At 29.6% G+C, this 26,621-nt stretch overlaps 2 protein-coding genes and 1 non-coding gene across 3 annotated transcripts; 2 read left to right on the top strand and 1 right to left on the bottom strand.

Moving 5' to 3' along the window:
* The first annotated feature begins 16,402 nt into the window (after positions 1-16,402).
* Positions 16,403-20,517, top strand: LOC127255271 (probable LRR receptor-like serine/threonine-protein kinase At2g16250). Its single transcript, XM_051280746.1, has 4 exons — positions 16,403-18,702; positions 18,780-18,908; positions 19,071-19,093; positions 19,453-20,517. The coding sequence occupies exons 1-4, from the start codon at positions 16,805-16,807 to the stop codon at positions 20,088-20,090; spliced, it is 2,688 nt and encodes an 895-aa protein (XP_051136703.1). The 5' UTR covers positions 16,403-16,804; the 3' UTR covers positions 20,091-20,517.
* A 469-nt stretch (positions 20,518-20,986) lies between these two features.
* Positions 20,987-21,058, bottom strand: TRNAQ-CUG (transfer RNA glutamine (anticodon CUG)). Its single transcript has one exon. It is a non-coding gene; the product is annotated as a tRNA-Gln (tRNA).
* Positions 21,059-21,151: 93 nt separating this feature from the next.
* Positions 21,152-26,022, top strand: LOC127256524 (transcription termination factor MTERF2, chloroplastic). Its single transcript, XM_051282579.1, has 6 exons — positions 21,152-21,849; positions 22,519-22,927; positions 23,632-23,847; positions 24,908-25,015; positions 25,131-25,405; positions 25,526-26,022. The coding sequence occupies exons 1-6, from the start codon at positions 21,191-21,193 to the stop codon at positions 25,689-25,691; spliced, it is 1,833 nt and encodes a 610-aa protein (XP_051138536.1). The 5' UTR covers positions 21,152-21,190; the 3' UTR covers positions 25,692-26,022.
* The last annotated feature ends 599 nt before the right edge of the window (positions 26,023-26,621 follow it).

The raw sequence follows: 26,621 nt of genomic DNA, 5'->3' as shown, positions 1-26,621 counted from the left end.
ATTTAAAATGATGTGTTAATTTGAATTTTATCTAAATAGTATTTTGATATAATATTTTATAAAAAAAAAATTATTATTATTTTTAAAAATTATGTAAAATAAATAATATTAATTTCGATTTAAAATTATAACAGAGTAAACCCTAATAGGAAGAACAAAAAGTCATACATTCAAGAAATGTATTTGAGTAGTCCGTAAGGGATGACCTGGCGGTGTAAAGGTTAGATTTGTGACCAGGATTTTAGGTTCGGTCATCCAAAAAAATAAATTATATTTCGTATGTAAAATTCTAAAACTTAGAAAACTCTTATTGTAACAAAATCTATTGTGCACAAGGACCTCAATATTTAATTAATTAATTATTAATTTAATAACATAAATAAGCATTAAAAAAAAAAAAAAGAAAAGTTAACTATAGGGCAAATGTCAATTTCACAAGCAAACTCGTCTATTTAATTAAACGTGTACCAATTATATTAATTATTATTATAGTATTTATTGTCATTTCCTTTTTTTTCTTTCTTTTTCTCTTACAAATTTATTTATTTTAAATGCAATAATGGTATATATGTTTAATTATATTTTATTGCGTAGATAATATAAAAATTAAAGAATGTGTAAAAATATATTATTTTTTATTTAAAAGAACACACTCAAGTACTACATTCAATTCCCATTTTTATCTCAAATTTTACAAAATCAACTCAAAAGTTTTCATTATTTTCCCATAAATAAGCACACTTTAATTTAAGTGTGTTGATTTTCATTTGAAATCAAAATTCTCACTCTTTAATCACATCATTCTTCATAAAAATGTATTATTTTATCTTATAAATATTTTACATCAAAATATTATTTAAATTAAAATTTAAATAAAAAATTCAAACAAAAACTAAAGCCAAACAAAAAATATTAATATATTAGTATATTATTACACCTAATGTTTATCTATAATTTAAATGATTTAAAACACCTTCCTATTCATTTATTTATTTATTTTATTTACACTAGTAAAGATATATGTATATGAATAAGATACAAAAGAACAAGTCAAATTAAATAATGTAAAATGTCAAAGTAGTTTTAAGTCAATGGTTTATTAAGATCATTATGCACTAATCCATTGATTGATTAATTCATTCATTATAGTATTCAAAATTGATACTTACGTACACATTTTCTCTTTGAAAATGCCCGGGTGTTGCGTTTGTTTTTAATTTTAATTTTAATTTTTAATAAATATATATATATATATTATGTCAAATAGATATGAAAATTTATGTTGGTTATATAGACAAGACTTTTTTATATTGTATAAATTTAAGGTGAGTTAGCATTGGATTTCAAATTAAATTTAAGGGAGTATAGTTTAAACAGGGCTTTCTGTGAAAATATTTTACGAAAATTTAAAAATTGTATTGTTATTTATAAAAAAAAAGATAAATGTGTATAAATAGGCGCGACATACAGACTCGATATACTCAAATCATAACAACTTAATCTAATGAATAAAATCAAATATAAAACAACTAAATTTAATATAAAACTCAATAATTAAAATATGTCAATATTTCCTCTCAAACTCGAGTGATTTCGCAGAAACAACTTGAGTTTTCAAAGAGAGATAAAAGATGATCCAAACCATAATATTCATCAGTGCCGGAAAGAACGGAACTAACAACCGTATCTGAATTAGGAAATAACAAAACTCTCAATGGAGTCGTAAAGAACGGAACTCTCATCAGTGCCAGAAATAACGAGACTTTCGCTGAAGTCAAAAGCAACGAGATTCTTATTGGAGTCGAAAATGACGGGACTCTCAACACAGTAAAAAACATAGCTCTAAGAAACATGGTAGACAGATCGCAGATAGATACACAATCCTGACTTCAAATATAGACAGAACCAGAACTCAAAATAAAATCAAAATAAAAAATAATAATAATAATAATAAAGAGACTAACAATTGTAGGTAGAATCTCAAAAATCGGAGACCTTCAAGTACATTTCAGATTCAATCTATCCTGAGAACTGGTACCATATAAAATTATTTGATAAAAATTAAAAAATGACATTGTTATTCATAACAAAAATAAATGGCTATAAATAGGTATAACAAAAACTCAATAATAAAATATTTCAACACCATCAACTTTTTTATATATGAGGTAGGGGCTTGAATCATGCATGCGAGAGAGGAAAAAAAAAATTCTAATTAAAGCCACCACTATTGTATTGTGTTTAATAAAAATACAATTAAAACCAAAATTTTAAATTAAAATCAAACAAATTTTTAATTTATACTCCCTCCGTCCTATAACTATAGTTTGGGTTGTGTTTGACACGAGATTTAAGAAATATTGATATTATATTGGTAATGGATAAAAAGTACAGATAAAAGACTTTTTTTTTGTCTCTGTGAGTGTATTAGTATAAAAAGTAGTAACAATTGTGTAATAATAATAAAAAAGTAAGTATAGTTTTACAGTGATAAAGTTATTAATGAAAATAAAACTATTATTTTAAGAAAGATAAAAATGGTAAATAAGATTATTGTATTGGGACGGAAGTACATCAATTGATAACATATAACAATAATGCACATAGAATTATTATAATTGATCTTACCACGCAAACTATATTATCATAGCACACTCGTCGAATAGTGGCTGCGAATTCTCACTTTATATATATATATATCTCAATTTATAATCAAATATATACATATGTGATTTTATTTAATTTAAGTAACAAAAGTAATCTCACATCCAAGAAAACACTAATTAGAATCTCAATAATTGATTAATTTGACTGACCATATTCGTCATTAATGATATATAATAATTAAATTATGCTGTCACACATTATTACATGTGCCACGACATGTGATCTTCTAATCAAACTTTATTTATATAAACATAGGGTTGATGAGCAAGGAACAAATATTTTTTTTTAGGGGTGTGTTTGTTGGGGTTTGGATTTTGAGTTGGGATTTGAATAGTAAAAATTTTGAATTTGAATAGTTGTATGATGTGATATAAATGGGTGTTGATGTGATGTTTTAAATGTAAAATTGATTTTTAATATAATATAGAAAATAAAAAATAGGTGTTTAATGTGATAATTTTTGAGGAAAAAAATGGAATGAATAGTGAATTGGAAATCCAATCCCCCAAACAAACACACCCTAAGTGTATTTTTGGAATTAAAATAACAGAGGAGTATAATGTAGATTATTATTATTAACTTATATATTCTTTCTGTTCCGATATCAATGTTATTGTAAATATAAAAATTTTAAACAAGTATAATTAGTAAATTATTAGTAAAATTAATTACAATAAACTATAAATAATTATAAATTAGTTAATTTTGCAAAATTTTAAATGAAATTAAAATATATAATTATTTTTTCAAAAAAATCACATAAGATATGAAACAGACAAAAATAGAAAATATCAACATATTTTTTTTTATGAACATACATATTTATATTAGAATCAGTCAAGCAATGTTTGTACTATTATTATATTCCCTTCATTTTTAATAAAATTATCTATTTGGATTTTATATTAAATTAATAAATACTTTCTTGGTTTCACTAAATGTGTTAATTTTTACATTTTTTTCCATTTATTTTGTTATTTTTTTAAAAACATAATTATACATTTTCATTTTTTTTTAATTTTTTTAATTTTAATTAGATTAATTAATTATCTCAATTTTAATCTAAATTTATTTTTATTATACAATAAATTTTTACTAATCCATTCTTAATAATTTACTATTTTTAAATTTTCGTATCTACGTTAAATGACATACAGTAGCAGAGACAAAAGTGTTTGTTTTGTGAAAATGAGTTGAAAAAATATTTTTTTTTATGTAGGGTATAGAAAATCGTATATGAAATACAAAAATAATAATTGTATATAATGAAGTAATATTTTTGAGAAAATATGTGGAGAAAAAAATTAAAAAGAACAAAATACTCAATATACAAATATCAAAATACTCACAATTTTTTAAAAACCTTTTTTTCTTTTTTTTTTTAATTATAAGGACAAAAATATCAAATAATATCTATTATTTTTTTATTTCACTGTAAAAAAAAAAAAGACAAATGGATACTTTCTACCAGGATGAGAGGAGTACACTTTTTTTCTTACAGAATATCATATTAAAATAATATTTGAATTAGAATAAATAATATTCTTTTGTATTTTAGTAAAAATAAACAAAAGACATCGTATTTAATTTATTCTGTAAAATCTTTTTGTATTATTAAAGTATGTAAAAAAAATTCTATTTGTAGAAAACTTATGTTTGATTGGAGACGGATATTTAATTATACAAATTTTATAAAAATAAAATGGTAAAATATCTTAAATAGTATTTTTCTTAATAAAATAAATAATTAAATAAATTTTTAACTATTTATTTAATAGTTTTTTTTCGGATATAAATATTATTATACTTTCATATTGAGACTCAAACCTGAATGATTAAATGTATATGTATAACCAAACAGGAGACATTTTTTTTGTACTTTTATTAAAATATAAAATAATATTATATAATTTACTTTCATATTGAGACTCAAATAAAACGTTCAATTTCAAACCCAAACAAATTTTTTTAAAATACTTCCTCCATCCCACATAATTTGTGTCTATTTTCTATTTTCGTCCGTTCCACATAACTTGTCTTTTCTATTTTTGGAAATATAATTATGCACTTTAATCGCATTTTAAATTTTAATATTATAATTTTCTTAATTTTAATTAAACTTTTTACTTATCTTAATTTTAATATATAATAATTTTTACTGATACACTTCTTAATTACTTACTAATTATATTTTACCTAAATTCTAGTGTATACAATAATACACTCATATTATATGGGACAGAGGGAGTAATCAATAATAATAATAATAATAATAATAATACATTTTTATAGAAAATTACGATTAATTATCATATGGTTTAAAAATTCAAATCTTAAGGAAAAAAATATCTGTGTCTATATTTTCATGTTCCAATTATGGATATAAATTAGCACTGAAGAATTATGATGTCCAAATAATCATATTATTATTATTATTATTTAAAAAGGACAAAAATAAAAAATATTGGTTGACCAATATACCGGAAAGTTTGATCAAAGCACAATTGAATATGTAAAATTAAGGAGGACCAATTGCAAATCGATTATTGATTTTACTTTCAAAAGAATACAAAAGAGCAGATACTTTTCCGCCGTCTATGTATCCATTAAACACAAAAGGCGTTTGACGTTAGATTCATTCACACCGTCCATAATGTGGGCCCCGCGCTACAAACGGCACCGATCTATCTGGTCTTCGTGCGCCGGGACCTTCTAAAAACATAAGCCCTGGACGCCGCGTTTGGCTGCTTTCGCAAGGCGACTCTACCCTTTTCTTGGAAAAGGGCATTTTTGCATTAAGATATTTCGAGAAACAAACAGTACTTTTTCCCTACCCATCATTAATAAATGCTTCAGACAAATTCATTTGATGCACAACCCTTTGTTCAATCCAGAATGAAGTTCTATTTTATTTTATTTATTTATTTTATTATTATTATTATTATTATTATTATTATTATGTAGATGGCATGATTTTGATAGGTGAAGCCGACCTTAATTTAAATGGTATTTTATTTATTATATTTTTATGCAATATATATTTTATATTTCACAGCATAATTATCAAATCAAAATTTATTTTTTTATTTAATATTATATTATATAAAAATAATTTTTTTATTCAAATTCTTATATCATAATTTTTTTTTTATATATATATATATATTCGAATTCCTAAATCAAATTCAAATTAAACTTCAAATATGATAAAGTTGTCAATGTTTTCTTTGGTCTTCTTTGCTTGGTGGGGACAGACACAAATTCTTACCAACATTTGAAAGGCATATTTATTGCTCAATGTCCACTCTGTTCCCACTAGTGTTTGTGTTTGTTTAATCACACTTAATTTGTCAAAACTCTTTTTTATCTTTCTTCCGTCACACTTAATTTATTATTATTTTTTTAAAATATAATCATACAATTTAATTATATTTTAAATTCATAATTTATAATTTTTTTTTTTTATTTTAAGTAAACTATTTAGTCATCTTAATTTTAAATTATAATTATTTTTATTAAATTATAATTATTTTTACTAATATACTTTTTAATTACTTACTTATTCCTCAATATCTAAAACTTCGTGTCTAAATTGAAATGAACAATTTAAGTGGGAAGAATGGAGTATAATTTTATTTTAATAAAAAATGTATAAAATATTTTATATTTTATTTATTGCCTGAATTTTTATTTTTTTTTGTTAGATTAAAATATGCATAACATACCCATTTTGTTCAAAAATGATGTTTACCTGTAAATTCGTATTTAATTATACAAGTTTTATTCAAATAAATAAAATAAAAATATGTTAAATAGTGTTTTCTAAATGATTTTTTTTTAAAAAAAAATATCAATGATTCGTTTAATAAATTTTTAGGCAAACTGTTTCCAAGTTTTTTTAACTATAAAATAAAGAATTGATCAATTATTTATTTAATATTATTATTTTATTCAAATAAAATATTTAAAATGTTTTCAATTTCTTTATTTGTATAAAATTTTTATAATAAAGTATCTGTTTATAATCAAATGTCGATTTTAGACGAAAAAAAATATTGTGCATATTTTAATTTAACATAAATTTTTTTTTACAAAATAAATAAAATATTAGAAATTTTGCGTATTTATACTAATATACAATAAAATATTATGTAATTTACCCTAAAGCATTTTTATATTGGATATTTTTTTTGTGTAGAAATAGATTTATTTAGTTTGGACGTGAGTTTTAACATGTTTATTTTTATTTTTATAGTAAGAAAAGTAATTAAAAGAAGTGGTTACAAATAGTAATAATTTGTTATTTAAATTTACATATATAATAGACAAATAAGAAAAGTTAGCACATTTTTTTTTTATAACATAAGGAATAAAAAAATATTAAAATAACATTTTATTTGAATTATTTATTTATTGAGTGAATAGAATATAAATTGTGTGAGTGTATATTACTATATTTTCCATTCGTCCGCTTTTAAGGGTTACACTTATCTTTTTTGTGTTAATGTATTTAACATTAAAAATATCTTTATATTTTGTACAAATGTCATTCTATTAGTAATTATAAGACAATAATATAAATATTTTTGAATTTTTTTTTAAAAATTTGATACTATATTTTGATATAATAATTAATATTCAAAAGTCAATTTGCAAAAATTAAATAAAACTCTTATAGTCCAACGGAGGTAGTATATATTTATTTAATTATATTAATCAGAAAGAATATAAAAAATATTATTGAGTGATTTGGTTGTCTTTGAGAGTTTATTTATTTAAAGTTTATGACTGTTTATTTGTAGGCTTTTACAAAAAATTGTTTTCATTCTAAAAATATACTCCCTCCGTCTCACATATTATGTCCACGTTGCCGTTTATGTCTGTTCCACATTCTATGTCACTCTTTTTTTTTTTTGAATGATTACACACTTTAATCTCATTTTAAACTTTTTATTTTTTTTTAATTTTAATTAAATTAATTAGTTATCTTAATCTTAATTTATAATTATTTATATTATAGGATAATTATTTTTACTAATACATTTTTAATTATCTATAATTACACCCATTCTAAAATACCGTGTCTACAACGTAGCAGACACGGTATACAGAACGGAGGGAATATTTCCTAATGAATTTGGATTTGACTAGTAAAATCTTTAATTTGAATAGTTGTTTAATTTGATATTTTGAATGTAAAATTAATTTTTAATGTAATATTAAAAATAAATATTTAATTTGATATTTTTTTAAAAAAAAATAATTATGAATAATAAAAATAATAAAAAATCATTCAAACGAGCACACAAATTTCATACAAATTTCACTGTGTTTGTTTGGAAGATTGGATTGGATTTACACTATTCATCCAATTTTTTCCCCTCAAAAACATCAAATCAAACACCTATTTTTCATTTTTTTATATTATATTAAAAATTAATTTTACATTCAAAACATCACATCAACACTTATTTATATCACATCATACAATTATTCAAATTCAAAATTTTACCATTCAAATCCCAACTCAAAATTTTCGCTTTGGGTTCCATGTATTATTATTTCTCATTTTAGTTATTTAATTAAATGAATTAGGATTCAAAAGACCTTTTTTTTAATCGAACCAAAGTCAAATACGAAACTTCTGATACCAATTCATATAAGGTTTACTGAAAATTAAAATGGTAACGAAGGCATGCAACTTATGAGATTTGTTTGATAATATTTTATAAGTCAAAGTTAATATTATTTATTTTTAATTAAAATATTTTATTTTTTTTTCTAAAATATTAAATTAAAATATTATTTAAATAAAAATTCAAATCAACACTCTATTTCAAATTATTTTCAAACCACAATAGTAGACAAGAAAAAAATTCTATTAATTTCGTAAACACAAAATTCTCTACAAATTACATTTAATTTAAATGTAATGTGGGTCATATGTTTTATTTGGATCATTTGATTCTCTTTTCGAGTTGATTCATTTTTTAACTTGAATGTGCTTGACTTTTTTTATTCAAGGAGATTTGGTCTTCGGCTTGACTTTGTCGAAATTTTGAGGATTTTAGGGATTTGATCTTTAATCCAATTTTTTGGCAAATTTGAACTTTGATTTGACTTTTTCGGCTTTCGGATGATTTTGGTCTCCATGTTGGCGATTTTGATCATCGTCTTTGATTGTGGATATTTCTTTTGATGGATTTGAGACCAACACGGCCGTGTTGGCTGCCTGGGACGCCCAGTCATCTTCTGAGTCATCAAACACGGCCGTGTTCAAGCCAACACGACCGTGTTCAGTTTCAGTCAACCATCTTGGGACTAAAATTGATAAACTTTTATTTGAGTGTGACCAAAATTGATAAATTTTTTTGAATGAGACCAAAATTCATAATTATGATATTGAATATGACCAAAAATAATTTGTAATCTATATTTTTTCTTTCCTTCTTTTCTTTTTTTTTTTCTTTCTTTTCTTTTTTATTTTTATTTCCTTTTCTTTATTTTCTTCATTCATACATATATCTTTTCACGTATCTCTTTTTTGGACTTTATATAAATCTCTCATTATGAAAGAATTTTTGTCATTTTAAAATTTTCATAACTTGGTTTCTCATTCTAATGTATGTTTCTTTCTCCTGTGTTGTTTATTTATTTATTGTTTTTCTTCTTCCTCTCTTTTGATTCTTGTTTTTGTTTTTTAGGTAAGATAGCTTATTTCAAGGATGTCTCATCCCCCTCCGGTAATACCGAGTTGGCAATTTTTAAGTTTAGAGGCCAACTATTGGACAAGGCGACTCGCGATCAACAGATTTTCGAGATTAAAGATTGATTGTCACGCCTTGAAACGAGGAAGATTGCGGAGAGCGAAACTATCAAAGAGTTGGAGAAGTGTGTGAAGAGTGTTGACGCGGAACTCACACTTTACAAGAGCAAAAAATAGAGTATTTTTCTTATCAAGTGTCGTCAAGCAGTCTATGAGAATATCATCACTCAAGTTACTGTAGTCAAGGATGAACTCGTCGTCGTAGAAAATGTTCCTGCACCAAATGAAGAATACTTAAAAAACTTGGAAGAGTGGTTGAACAATAGCAAGGAAAAGCTGTACAACATTGATGTTTAAATATAATTTGTACTCTTTATTTTGATTACCAATTGATAAATTTGAACTTTTTTTTATTATTTTTTGAATTCTCCTATATATACATATATGTTTGTTTTATTTACCCATGATTAAATTTTAATAAACATCAATATATATATATATATTATGTATCAACACGTATTAACAGTTTTTTTTAACAACATCAAGCACTCCTACTTTTTTGTGTAGCATGTTATCAAAGATCTTTTGTATTGTTTTTTTGATAGATTTTTCCCGCATTCTTTAACTCGAATGACATAATTTTGTAGCAATAAATACTTTTGGGTTTACGGAATGCGGTTAACTCTTCATCATCAGGTGTTATGTGAATTTGATTGTATCAAGATGATCTATCAATGAAAAAAAGCATTTCATCTCTTGTCGTCGCATCAATCATCAGCTCAATTATGGGTAAAGGAAAATCGTCTTTTAGGCATGCTTCATTTAAGTCTCGAAAATCCACATAAACTCATATTTGTCCATTCTTCTTCTTTGCAGGCAAAATCTTAGAAATTCACTGAGGATATTTGACTTCACGGATAAATCTCATTTCAATGAGTTTGTTGACTTTATTTCAGTTAGAGGGATGAGTTAAAGACGGAATTTTCGTTGTACTTGCTTCCCAGGGCGAGCTACATTCCTCACACCTAGGTGTGGACGACAACTCTTGGTCTAGACTGGACATTTTTTGTATGACCAAACAAAGACATCTTTAAGCTCATTGAAAAGTTGGGTGTATGCATTTATATCATCCTCACTAAGTTCTTTGCTAACGTAGACGGGTCTTGGGTAATTTTCAACTCTCAAGTCAATTTCTTATAACTCGTCCATTGTAGCTTTGACTCCTTCAAACGCGGAGGGTACATTTTCAGTATCTTCTTCAACTATTGTTTCTTTACCATCTTCAGTCATTTAGTAGGATGATGCAACAGTTTTTTCATTATCGTTATCCTCTGTGGATTTGGTGAAGATAATGATTTGACATTTAGCCTTTAAAACTTTTTCGCAGTAGATTGTCATTTTTGTTTGATGCGTCATGCAGGATAGAACGAGGCTTTTGACTTCTCCATCAATGTCCACATATTTTTGTTGATGTAGGATTCATCTTGTTATTCTCTTTATTGTTTTTTTGTCCTAATCTCGTGAAGACATAAGATCTTAACTTCTTGAAAACCGAAACTGTTTTATTCTTGCCCTTTTGAGATGCATTGGAAAATGAGTCATCGCTTTCGGTAATATGATAGTTTACGGTCCTTTTGATAGCAATGCGCATTGGAGTTTGTGGCATGTATCCAAGACTAGCCCTCGAACTTTGGGTTGTCCGTTGTTGTAATTTTTCAAGCCGCGACTCTTTGTTTGATTTATAATACTTCATTTATTAACAAAATTTATTTAATTTAATCCCAAATTTGTTATGATTCTATATATGCACATAATATTTGTACGATATCTTCCATTTTAAACAGATTTTGCATTAATTGTTGATATTTATTGTATAAAAATTATCACATATGCATAATTAAATATAATATATTTATTTTATTAGAATTTATTTATTTTTTTCAAAATGTATGATATTGATTGAATTTAATCACTTATTTTTTTAATGTACAACAACCAAACAAATGTATTTTGTTCACTATTATTTTATTACTCTCTTCGGCTGACCTACCATGTTAATGTTGCCGTTTATGTCTATCTCATATCTCATGTATACACCTTAATTTCATTTTAAATTTTAATTAAATTAATTAGTTATTTTAATATTAATTTATAATTAAATTTATAATTATTTATATTATAGGACAATTATTTTAACTAATATATTTTTAATTATCTACTAATTATACTTATCCTAAATTTTCGCATCTTAACGCGGACATCCAATATGAGACGGAAGAAGTATTATTTATGGTATATATATATTTTATATTTTATTCGTAGTCTTATAAAGATATCAATTTAATATTTATTTGAAAATAATAGTATAAAATTTTAAATAATGAAAAATTAAATCTATATAATAATAGTTTACTGTGATGATTTATAAGATAAAATAATGAGTGTATTTATTCGAGCGATTTCGGTTTCGATTTTACTATTGCAATATTTTTTTCAAAAAATTTAAATCAAACACCTATTTTTTTTATTTATTATATTATACTAAAAATTTAATTTTACATTCGAAATAGGACATCAATACATATTTATATCACATCAAAAAATTATTTTAATTCAAAATTTTACTACTTAAAACCAAAATCCAAAATCAAATTCCCACAAATAAACACACCCATTTACATCTTTTGTTCGGCTCAAATTATGTCATTGTTCTTTTTTTTTTTTTTTATCAATTAAATTTATATATTTATTTTATAACAAGTAATTTTATTTGTCAACAATTTTATCACCCCTATTTTAATAAATAATAATTAATTTATCATTATTTTTTTTTACTTACTTCATCACCTTTTTACCGATTCTTTTATAAATTCATTATAATACCACTAATTTACTTTTTATATATTTCACATTAACACTAAAATACTACGGACTCTATATTTTAATCTTTGTATCTAAACAAACTTGTATAAATTTACCAATTGAGAGGCATATTGTTTTTGAAAAATATGAATAATTTTTTTTGACTCAAGATAATTAAAACCCAAACTAAATATAACCTATATGGTTTGTCCCTGTTTGTTTGGGGGATTGGATTTTAAATCCACTATTCATTCTATTTTTTTCTCAAAAAATATCAAATCAAACATCTATTTTTTATTTTTTATATAATACTAAAAATCAATTTTACATTCAAAACATCACACAACACCTATTTATATCACATCATACAACTATTCAAATTCAAAATTTTTACTATTCAAATCTCAAATCAAAATTCAAACCCCCAAACAAACACGAGCCATGTTTTTCTTTATATTAACATATAGCAGTATTTTCTTTTTTTGAAATGGTTTGAAAGAATGTTTTTTTTTTTTTTATATTAAATATAAAAAATTGTATGGTAATATAAAAATAATGAATTGTGTGTAATATATTAATTTTTTAAAAAAACTAATTCACAAAACAAATAAACTACATTAAACATATGTTTTTTTTTTAATTTAATTATATCATACATTTATTTTTTTAGAAGTAATGTAAAATAGGTATTTTTTTTGATTAAAAAACAAATAAAAATACTAAAAAGAATCCTAAGCTATTATAATGATAGTTATCATAACTGTATAAATTAATTGCAGTTTATTAATGGTCAGTTATCCTGTTGGTAGTTAGAAAGTGAAAATGATGTGAGTATAATTTAATTTATTATAATATATGCTACACTAAATATAATATTATAAGTTGGCTTCATTTTGTTGAATAATTCAAATTATTTAATAAAGCTGTTAGCTGTATTGTTATTAGTAGTTTATGCTTATATATATATATATATTTATTTGTGGAATCATTCAATTAAATCAATACCATTTGTAATTTACTTTCATAAAATGGCTCTTTTTTATTTATTATTATTTAGTATTATTATTAATAGCGTTATTTATTTATTTATTTATAAATTGCGTTCCAAAAAAAAAAATAATAAATATTAATCAATTAAGGACAATAATATTGTTGGTTTAGTATTTTAGTTCGACATATTTTTTTAATAGGAAGTACAAGAAATTATTTTGATAATATAAAAAATACTTCTTTCATCCACTAATTTAAGTATGTTTCATTTGGTGTTTGTCTATTAAACTTATGCACTTTCTATTTATAATAATAATAAATAAAAAATATGTACTCAAAATACTACTTATATCACTCCATTAATGAACTCAGCAAAATACTCTTCGCTTACTTTTTTACCTACTCATTTTTTTCTTTTTTATAACATACTATTATTATTATTTTTTTTTAGAATTTGTGTCCACACATATTTACATAATTTTATGGATGAATAGAACAATATTTTGTATTGAATATTGACGTTTTTCTTTTGGCAAAAAAATACTTCTTTCGTTCCAAAATTATAGTTTGGGCTGTGTTTCACACGAAATTTAAGGAATATTGATATTATATTGGTAGTGGGTGAAAAGTACGAGTAAAAGACTTTTTTTGCCCTTGTGAGTATATTAGTGTAAAAAATAGTGGTAATTGTGTAATAATAATGAAAAAATAAAGGTAGTTTTATAGTGATATGATTATTTATGAAAATGAGACTATTGTTTTGGAACGGATAAAAATAATAATCAGAATTATTGTATTGGGACAGAGGGTATAATATATATATATATAATAGAGATTGTATCAATAAAAAGAAAATGTTTATATAATAATTCCTCCCGCCATTCAAATTTATTTTCACTTTTCTTTTTTTTTTGTTGTCATCCAAATTTATTTCCCTTTTTCTAAAGTAAAAAAAAATATCATTTTTCTTTATTAAAAAAAAATAAAAATTTCTATTATTATATATATATTTTTTAAAAACTCGTGTCCGATCAAATTAGCACATAATTGGACGACGAAAACAGTAATTAGTGGGATCCACAATTTTATTTATTTATTTTATTTTTAAAGAAGAAAGCTCAACCAAATTATTAAAGTGTAGAATTAAATGTGAAGTCACACCTGTAATAAAATCTTACACAATTATACCTATTTTAGTATTTTACTTTTTAACAGCAACAGTTGTTAAAAATACTGTCAGCGATTATAAATGCTGTAGGTACAATTGATGATTTTTACACCTCAGCAACTGATTTTTAATGCAATTTTTAGTTGGGAGAAAATATTAAATGCTTTAACTAAATATAGGATTGTTTGGTTTTCATTTTAAATGCGATTTTTATTTAAATATATATATATATTTTATTATTTTCTTTAAATATATGCTGTAAATACTCCTCTTTTTTACAAACTCTCTTTGTCCCATTGAAATGTCATCATTTTTTTTTGTCTGTCTCAAAATAAGGTTACTATTTCCTAATTTAATAATTATACTACCTACTTCACATAATAAATACCTTTTCAATTTACAATATATTACACGAATGCCATTACTTTTATATTACACCATACTAATAGGAATATTTTTGTTTTTTTTATTACAATTCAATATAATACTAATATTAAAAAATTTACGTGCAAAAAGCAAACGCCACCCTTATTGCGGGACGGAGGGAGTATATGATTTTTTTTTGGTTTTCTATTTTTTAGTAAATTTAGTTATTTTAAACATATTTAAAAAATATAAATTATTTAATTAAATTTTTAATTTTATGATCTACTCAAAATTTATTTATTTTTATCTTTTTTCAGATTTAATAAATAAATATTTTCTTTTATCTATATTTAATTTTTTTTAATAAATTAGTTTTAAATTTGTTATAAATAAATAAATATTTATCTAATTTATTTTCATTATATAAAATTTTATTATTCATATTATATATATTTTACTAAAATATTTATAATACTAATAATATTACTCATATAAAAAATAATAAAATAATACTATAATTTATTATTAATAACTTATTAATCTATACTACCTAAAATATAATATATCTAGCCAAATATGTCAGACAGAGAGAATCGCACTTTATCTTTATTAAAAATATGTGAAATTGAATTGTCCATAATTTATTTAATTAATATTTAATTTATTAAATTAAAATTAAAAATATATAATTAAATATTTTACAATTATATTTTAATAAAATATATAAAACTTTGAAGGAGAAGGCGACAAAACATATACTCTTAATTTTAAAGCAATTTCTATATAGAAAAAAGTTTTTTTTTTCAAAAACCAGATAAGCTAATTTTGTAAATAAATCTTACAACTTTAGAATGATTTGACCTAACATATTTTATATTGTTAACTATGGAAGTGTTCTATATAATTCAATAATTTTTACCTCTGTTTAGTTACATATTTTTTTATTTAATTTTGTTACTATATATCAATATATTTTTTTCTCAAAAAAGATGTCCAATTTAAAAAATAAATAATATTTATTTTTAACGTAAAATTAAAAATAATCATATTTTAATTATAATGGATAATTAAAAATAATATAGAGATTTTGTCTTTACTTTTTCTTATTAAAATAATAATATTTTTTAAATAATTATTTTATAATAATTCAAAATAAAACTATATACGCTTTGTCGAGAAAATATTATATTAAATATTTAGTTTTGATTACTTTTAAAAGTTCTTACAAATTTGAAAACTCTAAAATCTCTATCTGCACCAAGTCTTATTTATAGGTATTCCATTATTTATTTATTTTTACAATTTAACATATTTATCTTAAAAATTATTAGTCAATACTTTCTTTTTTATTTTAAATATAGTAAAATCATTAAACTATTTGATCGTCATCAACTTAAGAAATCAATTAAATTACAGCTGAGAGTTATATATTTTTATAAACATATACAAAAATTTAGGTACAAAATCATGTTGCAGGATAGCGTCAAAGTACAACACGCTAAAGCGCACCAGAGTTATTCCGGCGATCCGACGTCGTTTTGTGCAGCCGAAACTTTGACCTTCAAATCCCCGCACGTTCTTCATTTTAGAGAGAGAGAGAGAAAGAAAGATAGAGAGAGAGAGAGACAAAAGGATTCAGACAGACAGCGGCGTCGTCTCCCTTTCTCTCTCCACCATTGTCTGTCGATTTCTACCGCCACTGACTTTTCTCCGATCGCAATTCTTACTTTTCTTTCACCTCTTCCTCAACCCAACCCCACTGTCTCTTTCTCCATCCATAGCTCGAATTTTGACTTTCTTTTGAGTTTCTCACTCCTCCCGTCAGAGGAGGAGGAGGAGGAAGAGGAGCAGAATTTCGATTTTTGTTTGTTTGTTTGTTTCTACGTATAAATTGAATTTCTTCTCCTCGATTTCGAACAGAGTCTTGATTTTACTCAAGAAATCGAATGCCTGACTGAATTCAGTTCAATGAAGTTGCAGCAGAAATGGCGGATCAGTGGCGTAGGGCAGCCTCCATTATTGTACTGTTCTTCTTCTTCTTCTTCGATTTCGCCGTTCAGCAGCAGCAGCAGATATTTCAGACGTCTTGGCAGGAAAGGCTGTCGTTGATTCAATTGAGATCTTCGTTAGGAATTAGGGCTCGCGATTGGCCGGTGAAATCCGACCCCTGCGCATCCTGGCGCGGCATCCAATGCTTTAACGGAAGCGTTACGGCGATCAACGTCGCCGGATTCCGCCGTACGCGGCAGGGGAATTTGAATCCCCAATTTTCCGTCGACGCTCTCCGCAACCTCACTCGGCTATCGTCTTTCAACGCATCGAATTTCGCCCTCCCCGGCCGGATTCCCGCCTGGTTAGGCCTGCAGCTTAATGCCCTCAAGGTGTTCGACGTAAGGTCTTCTTGGATTTCCGGCGATATTCCGATTACTCTTGGGAACTTATCTTCGTTAACTGAATTATACCTGTCAGATAACAATCTTACCGGCGTAATTCCGGCGAGTTTATCTCAGCTTCTTAGAATCTCTGTTCTTGATCTTTCCGGCAACTCGTTGACAGGCTCGATTCCTTCTGGATTTGGGAGGCTGTCTATGCTGCAGACGTTGAATCTTTCCGGCAATGCCTTGTCGTCGTCGATCCCTCCGCAGCTCGGCAATCTTTCGAGGCTTGTTGACCTCGATCTCGGATTCAATTCGCTGTCGGGGGCATTGCCGATTGAATTCCGCAATCTGACGAGCTTGCAGCGTATGATTCTCGGTGATAATTTGATCGCCGGGGAGCTGCCAGACGATTTGTTTCCTCGGTTGACCCGTTTGCAGTCTCTGGTTTTGCGGCGCAATCGTTTTAGCGGGGATTTGCCGCACGTGGTGTGGTCGATTCCTACTTTGGAATTGCTCGACGTGTCGGGGAATATGTTTACTGGCATGCTGCCAAATGTCGGGTCGAATGCTGTCGCCGCGACGGCATTGGCGAACATTTCTTGGAATTTGTTCTACGGGAATGTTACGCCAGCGATCGCGCGGTTCGGATTCGTTGACATTTCGGGAAACTATTTTGAAGGCTCGGTTCCAATTTTCGCACGTGGCGGCGGCAATGCGTCTCTCGTGAAGAATTGCCTCCGAAACACGCCGAGTCAGAGGGGCGTTGCGGAATGCGCCTCATTTTATGCCGACAGGAATTTGGTTTTCGATAATTTCGGAAACCCGAACCCGGCGCAGCCTCCGCCGCCTGGATCGAAGAAGAAGAGCAACAGCTCGACGATCATCTATGCATCGGTTTTCGGAGGCGTCGGGCTTCTTTTGCTCGTGTTTGTTCTGATTTTGATTGTCGTCGTTGCGTGGAAGCGCCGGAGTGGTGCGTCGAACCAGAGGGGGATAAGCGTCGGGCCCGTTCCCCCCGGTGGGAGTCCTTCGCCCCCCGGTTTGCCGTCGAACCTTTCGACTGTCGGCGATGCGTTTACGTACCAACAGATTCTTCAAATGACGGGAGAATTCAACAACGAGAATCTGATCAAGAGAGGTCGAACGGGGGATTTCTTCGACGGGGTTCTTGAAGGAGGACTTATGGTGGTCGTCAAAAGGATCGAATTGAATTCGTCGTCGGTCAAGAAGGAGTCGTCGTACATGTCAGAATTGGATCTTTTCAGCAAGATTACGCACCCTAGATTGGTCCCTTTCTTAGGGCACTGCTTGCTGAATGAGAATGAGAAGTTTCTCGTCTACAAACGCATGCCGAACGGCGACCTATCCAGCGCATTGTTCAAGAAAATGACATCCGGTGACGGTTTGAAGTCTTTGGATTGGATCACACGACTCAAAATCGCTATCGGAGCTGCCGAGGGCCTCTCCTATCTCCACCATGAATGCTCGCCACCGCTCGTCCATCGGTACCTTTAAATTTGCAACTACATGTTCTTCGATTATGTGACGTTGCCCGCACTTACGTACGCCGTATTTTTCGCAGGGATGTTCAAGCCAGCAGTATACTACTTGATGATCGATATGAAGTTCGATTAGGAAGTTTGGGCGGAGTTTGCGCTCAAGAAGGCGATTCACATCAGAATAGAATCACTAGATTGCTACGGTTGCCACAGTGAGTCGCACTTCCCGTTATGCTTATATGTATCTTATATTTTCTTGCCAAATATTGAGTACATTTATTAACTCATCGTTTCAAAAGAAAAAGCGATTTATGTTTGCAACATATGCCAATCTTTGTCGGGTCTTGACTTTTTGTTGTTTTCGGTATTTGCAGGTCGTCCGAGCAAGGTATTTCGGGTACGTACGTCTAATTGTGTTTTTGGTTTAAATTTACGATATGTCTATGCTGTTTTCACTTTTGCGTCGCTACGATTGTTGCGTTCTTAATTCTTGATGCATTGCTATGTATATCAAATGATTTGGTTTTTGAAATCGTATCGATTCAATGTTGTAGTGAAATAATTGTTCGATACGTGACACCGTTGTTGTGGCTCGAAAATAAATTTTCTTTTTCGAATTTGGTCCGTTCGATTAATCTTCGGAATCGTATTAAGATAGTCGTAGTCGATCGTAAGACTATTATTGTCGCCGTATGATTAAATTTCGTCGATCCATTTTCGTTCTCTGATTGTCGTCTTGCTATCTCGATCACGCAGGCAACGCTAACGCATCGTGCGCGTACGACGTCTACTGCTTTGGGAAGGTCCTACTCGAGCTCGTAACTGGAAAGCTTGGAATAAGTTCGAATTCGAGTTCGTCGGCGGACCCCGCCGTCAAGGAGTGGCTCGACAAAACTCTCCCATACATCAGCATCTACGACAAGGAGCTCGTCACCAACATCATCGACCCGTCGTTAATCATCGACGAGGATCTTCTCGAGGAGGTTTGGGCGATGTCGATCGTCGCGCGGTCGTGCCTCAACCCCCGCCCCGCCCGCCGCCCCCTCATGCGGTACATCCTCAAGGCCCTCGAAAATCCTCTAAAGGTAGTCCGGGAAGAGCACGGCGGCAGCTCCACCCGGCTCCGGACAGCCTCGTCCCGAAGCTCGTGGAACGCCGCCGCCGTCTTCGGCAGCTGGCGGCACAGCTCCTCCGACGTGGCGGCAGCTCCCGCCGTCCTGTCCCGACGAGGAGTCGAACCCGCCGGCAGTTTTAAGCAGTCGGTGACAACGACAGGGTCGCAGGGAAGCGGGCATATCGGAGACGGGAACGGGGTTTCGCCGTCGAGTAGGCGGAATTCGAAGGAGATATTTCCCGAGCCCGTCGAGGAGGATCGGGAAAACGATCGGGGTTGACGTCGACGTGATTCTGGTCGATCTTTTTTTCGAATAATGCGGTCTGCTCGACTCCGGCGATGCTCGGGAGGTAGTATTTCTATGTACATTCTCGATTCTTTTCGGATAAAGGGGTTCGGGTTTTCGGGTCGGGTGGGGTTTGGGGAGAGGGAGAGCTGCCATTGTTGTGGAAATGAAGGCTTTTTTTTTTGTTGTTGGCTGAATTCGGACAGGAGAGATTGATTCAGATTGTGTTGGATTTAGTCGTTGGTTGTTGTTGTTTTTGTTTGGTGAATTTTAGGGTGTCTTCGATTCGAAAGAAGCTATGATTCTTTGCTTTAGTCTTTTTGGGACTTTTTGGCCGTTGGCGAAGTTGAACTGTAAATTTATTTTATTTTTTTGTTGTGCTATAATTTCAAAGCATATGTTGGGAGGCTTTCTTTTCATAATTTGGGGTTGGTTTGGCTAGGGATTTACAAGTATTTTGGTATTTTAATTTGTTTTGAAGATAGTAATTTTTTAATATATATGAAAAAAAAAAAAAAAAAAGTTCAAACAAAAACAGAAACAATTAAGCTTGTCTGATCGTATTTGTGGGGATGACCGTCCAACTAAACATTACAACACTAATATCATATTATTCGTTTTAAGTCAAATATGAATAATTTGTTTTTTTATCTTACTTAAAATTTGATAAAAATAGACACGAAAAAGTTAATCCTAAAAAAAAATAAATTAAAAAAATATTGAATCGTGCTTAGCCGGCTAGCCCAACAAGTATGAATCGGACAAAATGTAAAAATAGACCGTCCGAAAATTTGAACCGAATTGGGTACAAAAAAAAATCGTGCTTGGCCCAATCAGGTACGACTCTAAACTAAAATAGAAATTAAAAAATAAAAAAAAAATTAAAATTCAGGTCCCACCGAGATTTGAACTCGGGTTACTGGATTCAGAGTCCAATGTCCTGACCACTAGACCATGGGACCATTTTGTTATTTGATTTCATATTTTAATATATATTATATAAATACTTAAATTTACTATTTTAGCCTCGGGTGTGGAACGGAACTGAACTGAACTGAAACCTCATCCCGCCCTATCCACTTTCCGTCACTATTATGCTGGCTTCTCACCACCGCCTCACCTCCACGGCCGCCGGCGACCTCCACAGCCACCGCCGACGTCCTCCAATCTTCTTCACCAAGCCCCGCCGCTTCTCTTTAATATCGTCCTCCCTCTCCGACAAGCAAAATGGCGCGGCATCAACCAGCGAAACCGCTATTCTCCGAACCCACAACGCCAGATCGGCGGCCGTGCTCCTCCGCCACCTATCCTCTCACGAAGACCGGAATCCAGACGAAGAAAATCTGGGGACGAATCTAGCGTTAGCGGAAGAGGACAAGGAAAGAGTGCTCGAAGTCTCATTGCAGATTAGACGAACGCCGCAGTTTCCAGGCTCCGTTTACATAAATTCTTCTTCTCCGGCGAGCGTCCTCCGAGGAAACGACACTAATTCCGGGGAAATCGATGAGGAAATGCTGATAAAGGCGCTGGAGATAAGGAGGAAAGTGACTGCAGATATTTTCAAGGAGGCGATGAGGAAAGTTAAGTTTGGGATCACTTACACGGACAATATGGCTTCCGAATTATCCGAATTTCTTGACTATGTGATAATCAAGGCTGTTTCGATGAAGAAATTCCCTGAATTCTCGCAGTCTTCGTACAATCATCGCGCACGAGCCTTCATCGATGAATCCCAAGTTGTGCCTCTTATCAGGTAACAATCCTAACCCTAACTAATTAAGTTCCTCTGCAAGTTCTATTGAAACGTCAATGATATACAATTGATTGTGTAGTTTGGGAATGTTAATCATAAGAAATTTGGATTCCACTTTTGTCGTTATCATTCATAGGCAAAATGCCAAATGTAATATAGTATCAAAGCCAAGGGTACATCCAACTAAGAAAGTATCCTGAGTTCTCTCGATTTTGAGGTCCTCAACTATGCCTACATATGCTGTTAAATTCGTTTTTTTAGTTTTAGTAAAGTCATATATATTAGACCTTCGACCATTCTTTCTGATTCCCTTCAATTCAAAGTTCAGCTTATTCTAAATGCGCCGATAATCTTGTTTCCGATTCTAACTTCGTTGATAGTCAGATATAGTTCTGATTTTATCTTAGTTGAGAGTGATCAGTGGACGATTTTGGCTAGTTCAGAGTCTTGTTTACCACTCTTAACTACGGTTGAGAGATTTTTTTTATAATTTATTTGGTTATATCTGTTAATCATGCCTATTTATTGGTCTGCTTTTATTATTAATCATATGCAATTTTAAGATTATGCAAAATGTACCAAAAATGGATCGATGATTGATTTATAAGAATAGTTTATTGCTCACTTCAAACTTTTGATGTGCTAAAGTGTTTAACATCACACGAATAGGTGGTTGAAACACAACTCATTATCCTATCGGCAAATAGGGAAGCTTATTTGTGCGTCGAACGGGGATCTCGGGTCCATAAGAAGGGTTGTGGAGTGGTTGAAGTCGATACACGTGAAAGGGAGGTTTATAGGCGTGGCGTTGACACGTGCTGGCAGGAATTTATTGGGTCAGCATTTAGAGGATTTTGATGAGATTGTTGAGTATTTGGAGGAGAACGGCGTGAGGAGGGATTGGATGGGTTATGTAGTTAGTAGGTGTCCCGAAATATTGGCATTTAGCATGGAGGAATTGAGAGCTCGTGCTCAGTTCTACTTCCGTATGGGAATGAGTAAGAACGACTTTGGGACAATGCTGTTCGACTCTCCTAAAGTGCTCGGCTACCTCTCCATGGAAGAGATGAATGAAAAGGTACATAACCGTATACGCCTTTAAAGAATATATGAACACTATACATACTCTCAGGTTTTGGTAGTTAAAACAGGTCTACGAAATCTAATCTGTAATGCTTCTTTTTGTCGTTTGTATGCATTTTAACTTTGGGAACATTTCGAGTTTGATGATTGCTTATTTGAAATGCCGAGTTAGCTATCTTTCAGGTAGGGTTCATTTTTTGAAATACTTGTACCTGTTGCTCTTATTTGTTTGTAGTTGAAAGCTTGAAGTTGGAAATATTTGTGTTTCGTTAGGATGTTTGCAAATAAGGTCGTAATAGAGAAGATAGAAGTTAAATATGGATATGTAGAAAAAGAGAGAAGGTGATTTCGAAACTCTACTTTTATGTTTGAAGGACATTTTTAATCTTAATTATTTGAAGGTAATCGATCAAGACTATTAGAAAGATATGATTATAAATATCAATGTTTTGAGATTAAATTATCGAAATAATTCAATTTTACTTCAAAAAAACAACTAGATGTCATATATGCAAGCTTCTTGCTTATGATGAAAAGCTTTTTCTTTGTAAGTTGTTAGAAGTAGAAACCGGAATTTTCATCAGCCTTTAGACTGCAATTTTTTTTAAAAATTTTTTAGATAACAGCAAAGCAAGTGATCACTTTAGCCCTTTGCAAATACTCCCATAGTTACAAATTCATAAGTTCGTCGTTGTTCAGGTAGCATATTTGAAAGAGTTTGGCCTTGATGATGAGGATATCGGGAGATTGTTAGCATTTAAGCCACAGTTGATGTCTTGTAGCATCGAGGATAGATGGAAGCCTCTCGTAAGGTATTTTTATTATCTTGGGATTTCCAAGGATGGGATGAGAAGAATCCTCACCTTGAAGCCTATGGTTTTCTGTGTTGATCTTGACAGCATCGTTGTGCCAAAGGTATCCTATTATTCCTCGTCTAAGTTTCATTTAATTAATGTGAAAGTTTTTGCAAGAACTTTTTCAAATAATCATTTCTATGCCCCCGACAGTCTCTTCTTTCCTGCAATTAAGTTGTTTAGTTATTATTGCTCTATTTTTGGGATGAATTACGTGTTTCGTCTGACCAGAAAGATTCATTTCAATTTTAATCCGAGTAGAACTCTTATATAATTTTAGTCCTATTGATGAGGACAATTACAATTTGCGGGTAAATTGTGTCGATATATATCCATGAAGATTTTTTTCTGTCGCTAAAAAAATCACATGGTATTAGATCATTTTTTGTTGGTTTTGGCTTGAGTTTAAATCTTTTATTTGAGTTTTAGTTTAAATAGTACTCCCTCCGTCCCAAACAAGATGCTACAGTTAAGTTGGGCACGTGATTTTAGGTGAGAAGTATTAAGTAGGATAATTGAGTAATTAGTTGATGTGATGGAGAGAGAAGTATATATTTTATTTTATTTTATTAGGGTGATGTAATGGGATAAAGTGTGGGGATATAGATTAAATATAATTAATTATTTCTTAATTTAAAAAAATTGCAGAGTGTTTGGGACATACCAAAAAGGAAATATTGCACGGTATTTGGGACGGAGGGAGTATTTTAATATGACATTTTACGAGATAATATATTGGTAGCCTTAGGGGTTGAATAGTCTATTTTTGAAGTTGTGAAAGAGTTTTTGCCAATGTGAATTTTCTAGTTGCGCTTTTGTGTTTGTATTTAAACACCGGTTGAATATGATATTTTATAAGAGAATATATTTTTATAGAATCAATCACAATGTTTTACAAAAAAATAAATTTAGCTACTATGCAATTATTGCGATTTTCTATTAAGATATTCTTTTTTCTCATAAAATATCATATTTGAACTACTATTTAAACTAAAATCCAAAACCCGAATACAAAACCAAGTTGTAAAAGTAAACAAACCTAACTTCCGAAACTTAAAGTGAATATTGTTTTATTGCCAGACATTTGCGCTAACAAGTTTCTTCATTTTACTTCTATTAAGGTTCAATTCCTACGGGACATTGGTGTCGAGGAAGGCGCAATTGGCAACATGCTTTCCCGGTTTCCTTCAATGTTGACATATAGCCTCTACAAGAAAATACGGCCCGTGGTACACCCCTCGTAACTTTTTTTTTTTTTAACCTTTTTTGGCGCGATATAAACAAAGTACCATTCATCAATGGAACCTGGCTCGAATCTTCATCTCCATCTTCATCTTCGTACAGGTGATTTTTCTTTTGACGAAGGCCGGGATTTCCCAGAAAGACGTTGGGAAGGTGATTGCCTTAGCACCCGAACTCTTGGGATGCAGCATAGCCAATAAACTAGATCACAACGTGAAATACTTTCTCTCGCTCGGAATAACTGTTCGACAGCTGGGAGAGATGGTTTCCGACTTCCCGATGCTGCTTAGATACAACGCAGACGTGTTGCGACCAAAGTATCGATACTTAAGGAGAACGATGATACGGCCATTACAGGAAGTTATCGAATTCCCAAGGTACCTATCTATCGATATATCTATATATATATATATATATATATGGATTCGCCTCAGTTTTAAATTACTAGCCTTTAATATTGGTAGATGTATATTGGTTACGGTGTTGATCCTCGACAGGTTTTTTAGCTATTCGCTAGAGGAGCGAATAATGCCGAGGCATAAGATTATGGTCGAGAACCGGGTTAACTTTAAGTTGCGGTATATGTTAGCGAGCACGGACGACGAATTTAATGAGAGGGTGGAGGAAGCTGTGGAGAGACGGAGAAGCTTCGAATCCCGGTAAGTCATACCAACTTTGATCGAAATAAAAATCTTGTGAATAGATATTTAATTACATACTATATAGTCACGATTGAGATTGATCTCAATAAAACGTGCATGGTAATAGTCTACATGATAAATATTAGGATTGATCTCATGTTAACAAATAGCACAAATGTGTATGGTATAAGTGGATAGTACAAGGTAGGTAATAATTCATATAGTATATGCTGGTTTAATTTTATAGTTTTAAAAAATACTACTTCATTTATAATACATTTTAACCAAAAAAAATATATGTATATAATCAATATTATTATTTTAACTAAATTATAGTATCTTTGTTCCTTTTCTTTTGATTTAATTATTTTGGAACAATTTGATGATATAATTTTGATAAAAAAAAAATAAAAATATGTGACAATTTTATCTTTTTTTTAAAGATGATTTTATACATTTTATTCCAGAGCAAAACATGAAAAATTGTCTATATATAAAAAGGATTCAAAACCTTCTAGATTAGAAATGACAGCTAAAGAGGTTTAAGTATAGTATTTTGTGTATAGTACTTTCTCCCACTGTATATAACACTTAAAATTTCGTGCCCAACTTAAATGTAGCACATTGTTTGTTTGAGACGGTTGGAGTATTTTTCTTCTTAATATAAATAATTCATCATACACTATTATAATATTAAATTCAAATCAAAATTTTCAACCAAATCAAAATAACTATCCAATCCAACTCAGATTAAATAATAATAATAATAATAAATAAATAAATAAAATCCATATTCTAAAATCACAATACTAATAACTCAGAGATAAATGCACGTATATGTCTTATTATACACTGATTTTTTTGTCTTTGGAATCAATTCAAATTTTCTATTATATCCTCATTTTGAGGATGTGTTTATCTTGAGTTTTTTTATCATTCTCGACACAATTTT

This window comes from Andrographis paniculata, unplaced genomic scaffold (genome assembly GCF_009805555.1).
Source record: "Andrographis paniculata isolate CXL003 unplaced genomic scaffold, ASM980555v1 Contig12END, whole genome shotgun sequence".
NCBI lineage: Eukaryota > Viridiplantae > Streptophyta > Magnoliopsida > Lamiales > Acanthaceae > Andrographis > Andrographis paniculata.
Note: the sequence above shows the minus strand (reverse complement) of the source record. Positions and strands in the feature narration are given on the sequence as shown.

Bases quoted from the DNA above. Each gene is read 5' to 3' on its own strand.
- LOC127256524 (XM_051282579.1), top strand. From the start codon at position 21,191: ATGCTGGCTTCTCACCACCGCCTCACCTCCACGGCCGCCGGCGACCTC. The intron at 21,850-22,518 runs GTAACAATCCTA...TCACACGAATAG, and splicing joins CAAGTTGTGCCTCTTATCAG to GTGGTTGAAACACAACTCAT. The intron at 23,848-24,907 runs GTATCCTATTAT...ACTTCTATTAAG, and splicing joins ACAGCATCGTTGTGCCAAAG to GTTCAATTCCTACGGGACAT.
- LOC127255271 (XM_051280746.1), top strand. From the start codon at position 16,805: ATGGCGGATCAGTGGCGTAGGGCAGCCTCCATTATTGTACTGTTCTTC. The intron at 18,703-18,779 runs GTACCTTTAAAT...TATTTTTCGCAG, and splicing joins TCGCCACCGCTCGTCCATCG to GGATGTTCAAGCCAGCAGTA. The intron at 19,094-19,452 runs GTACGTACGTCT...TCGATCACGCAG, and splicing joins GTCCGAGCAAGGTATTTCGG to GCAACGCTAACGCATCGTGC.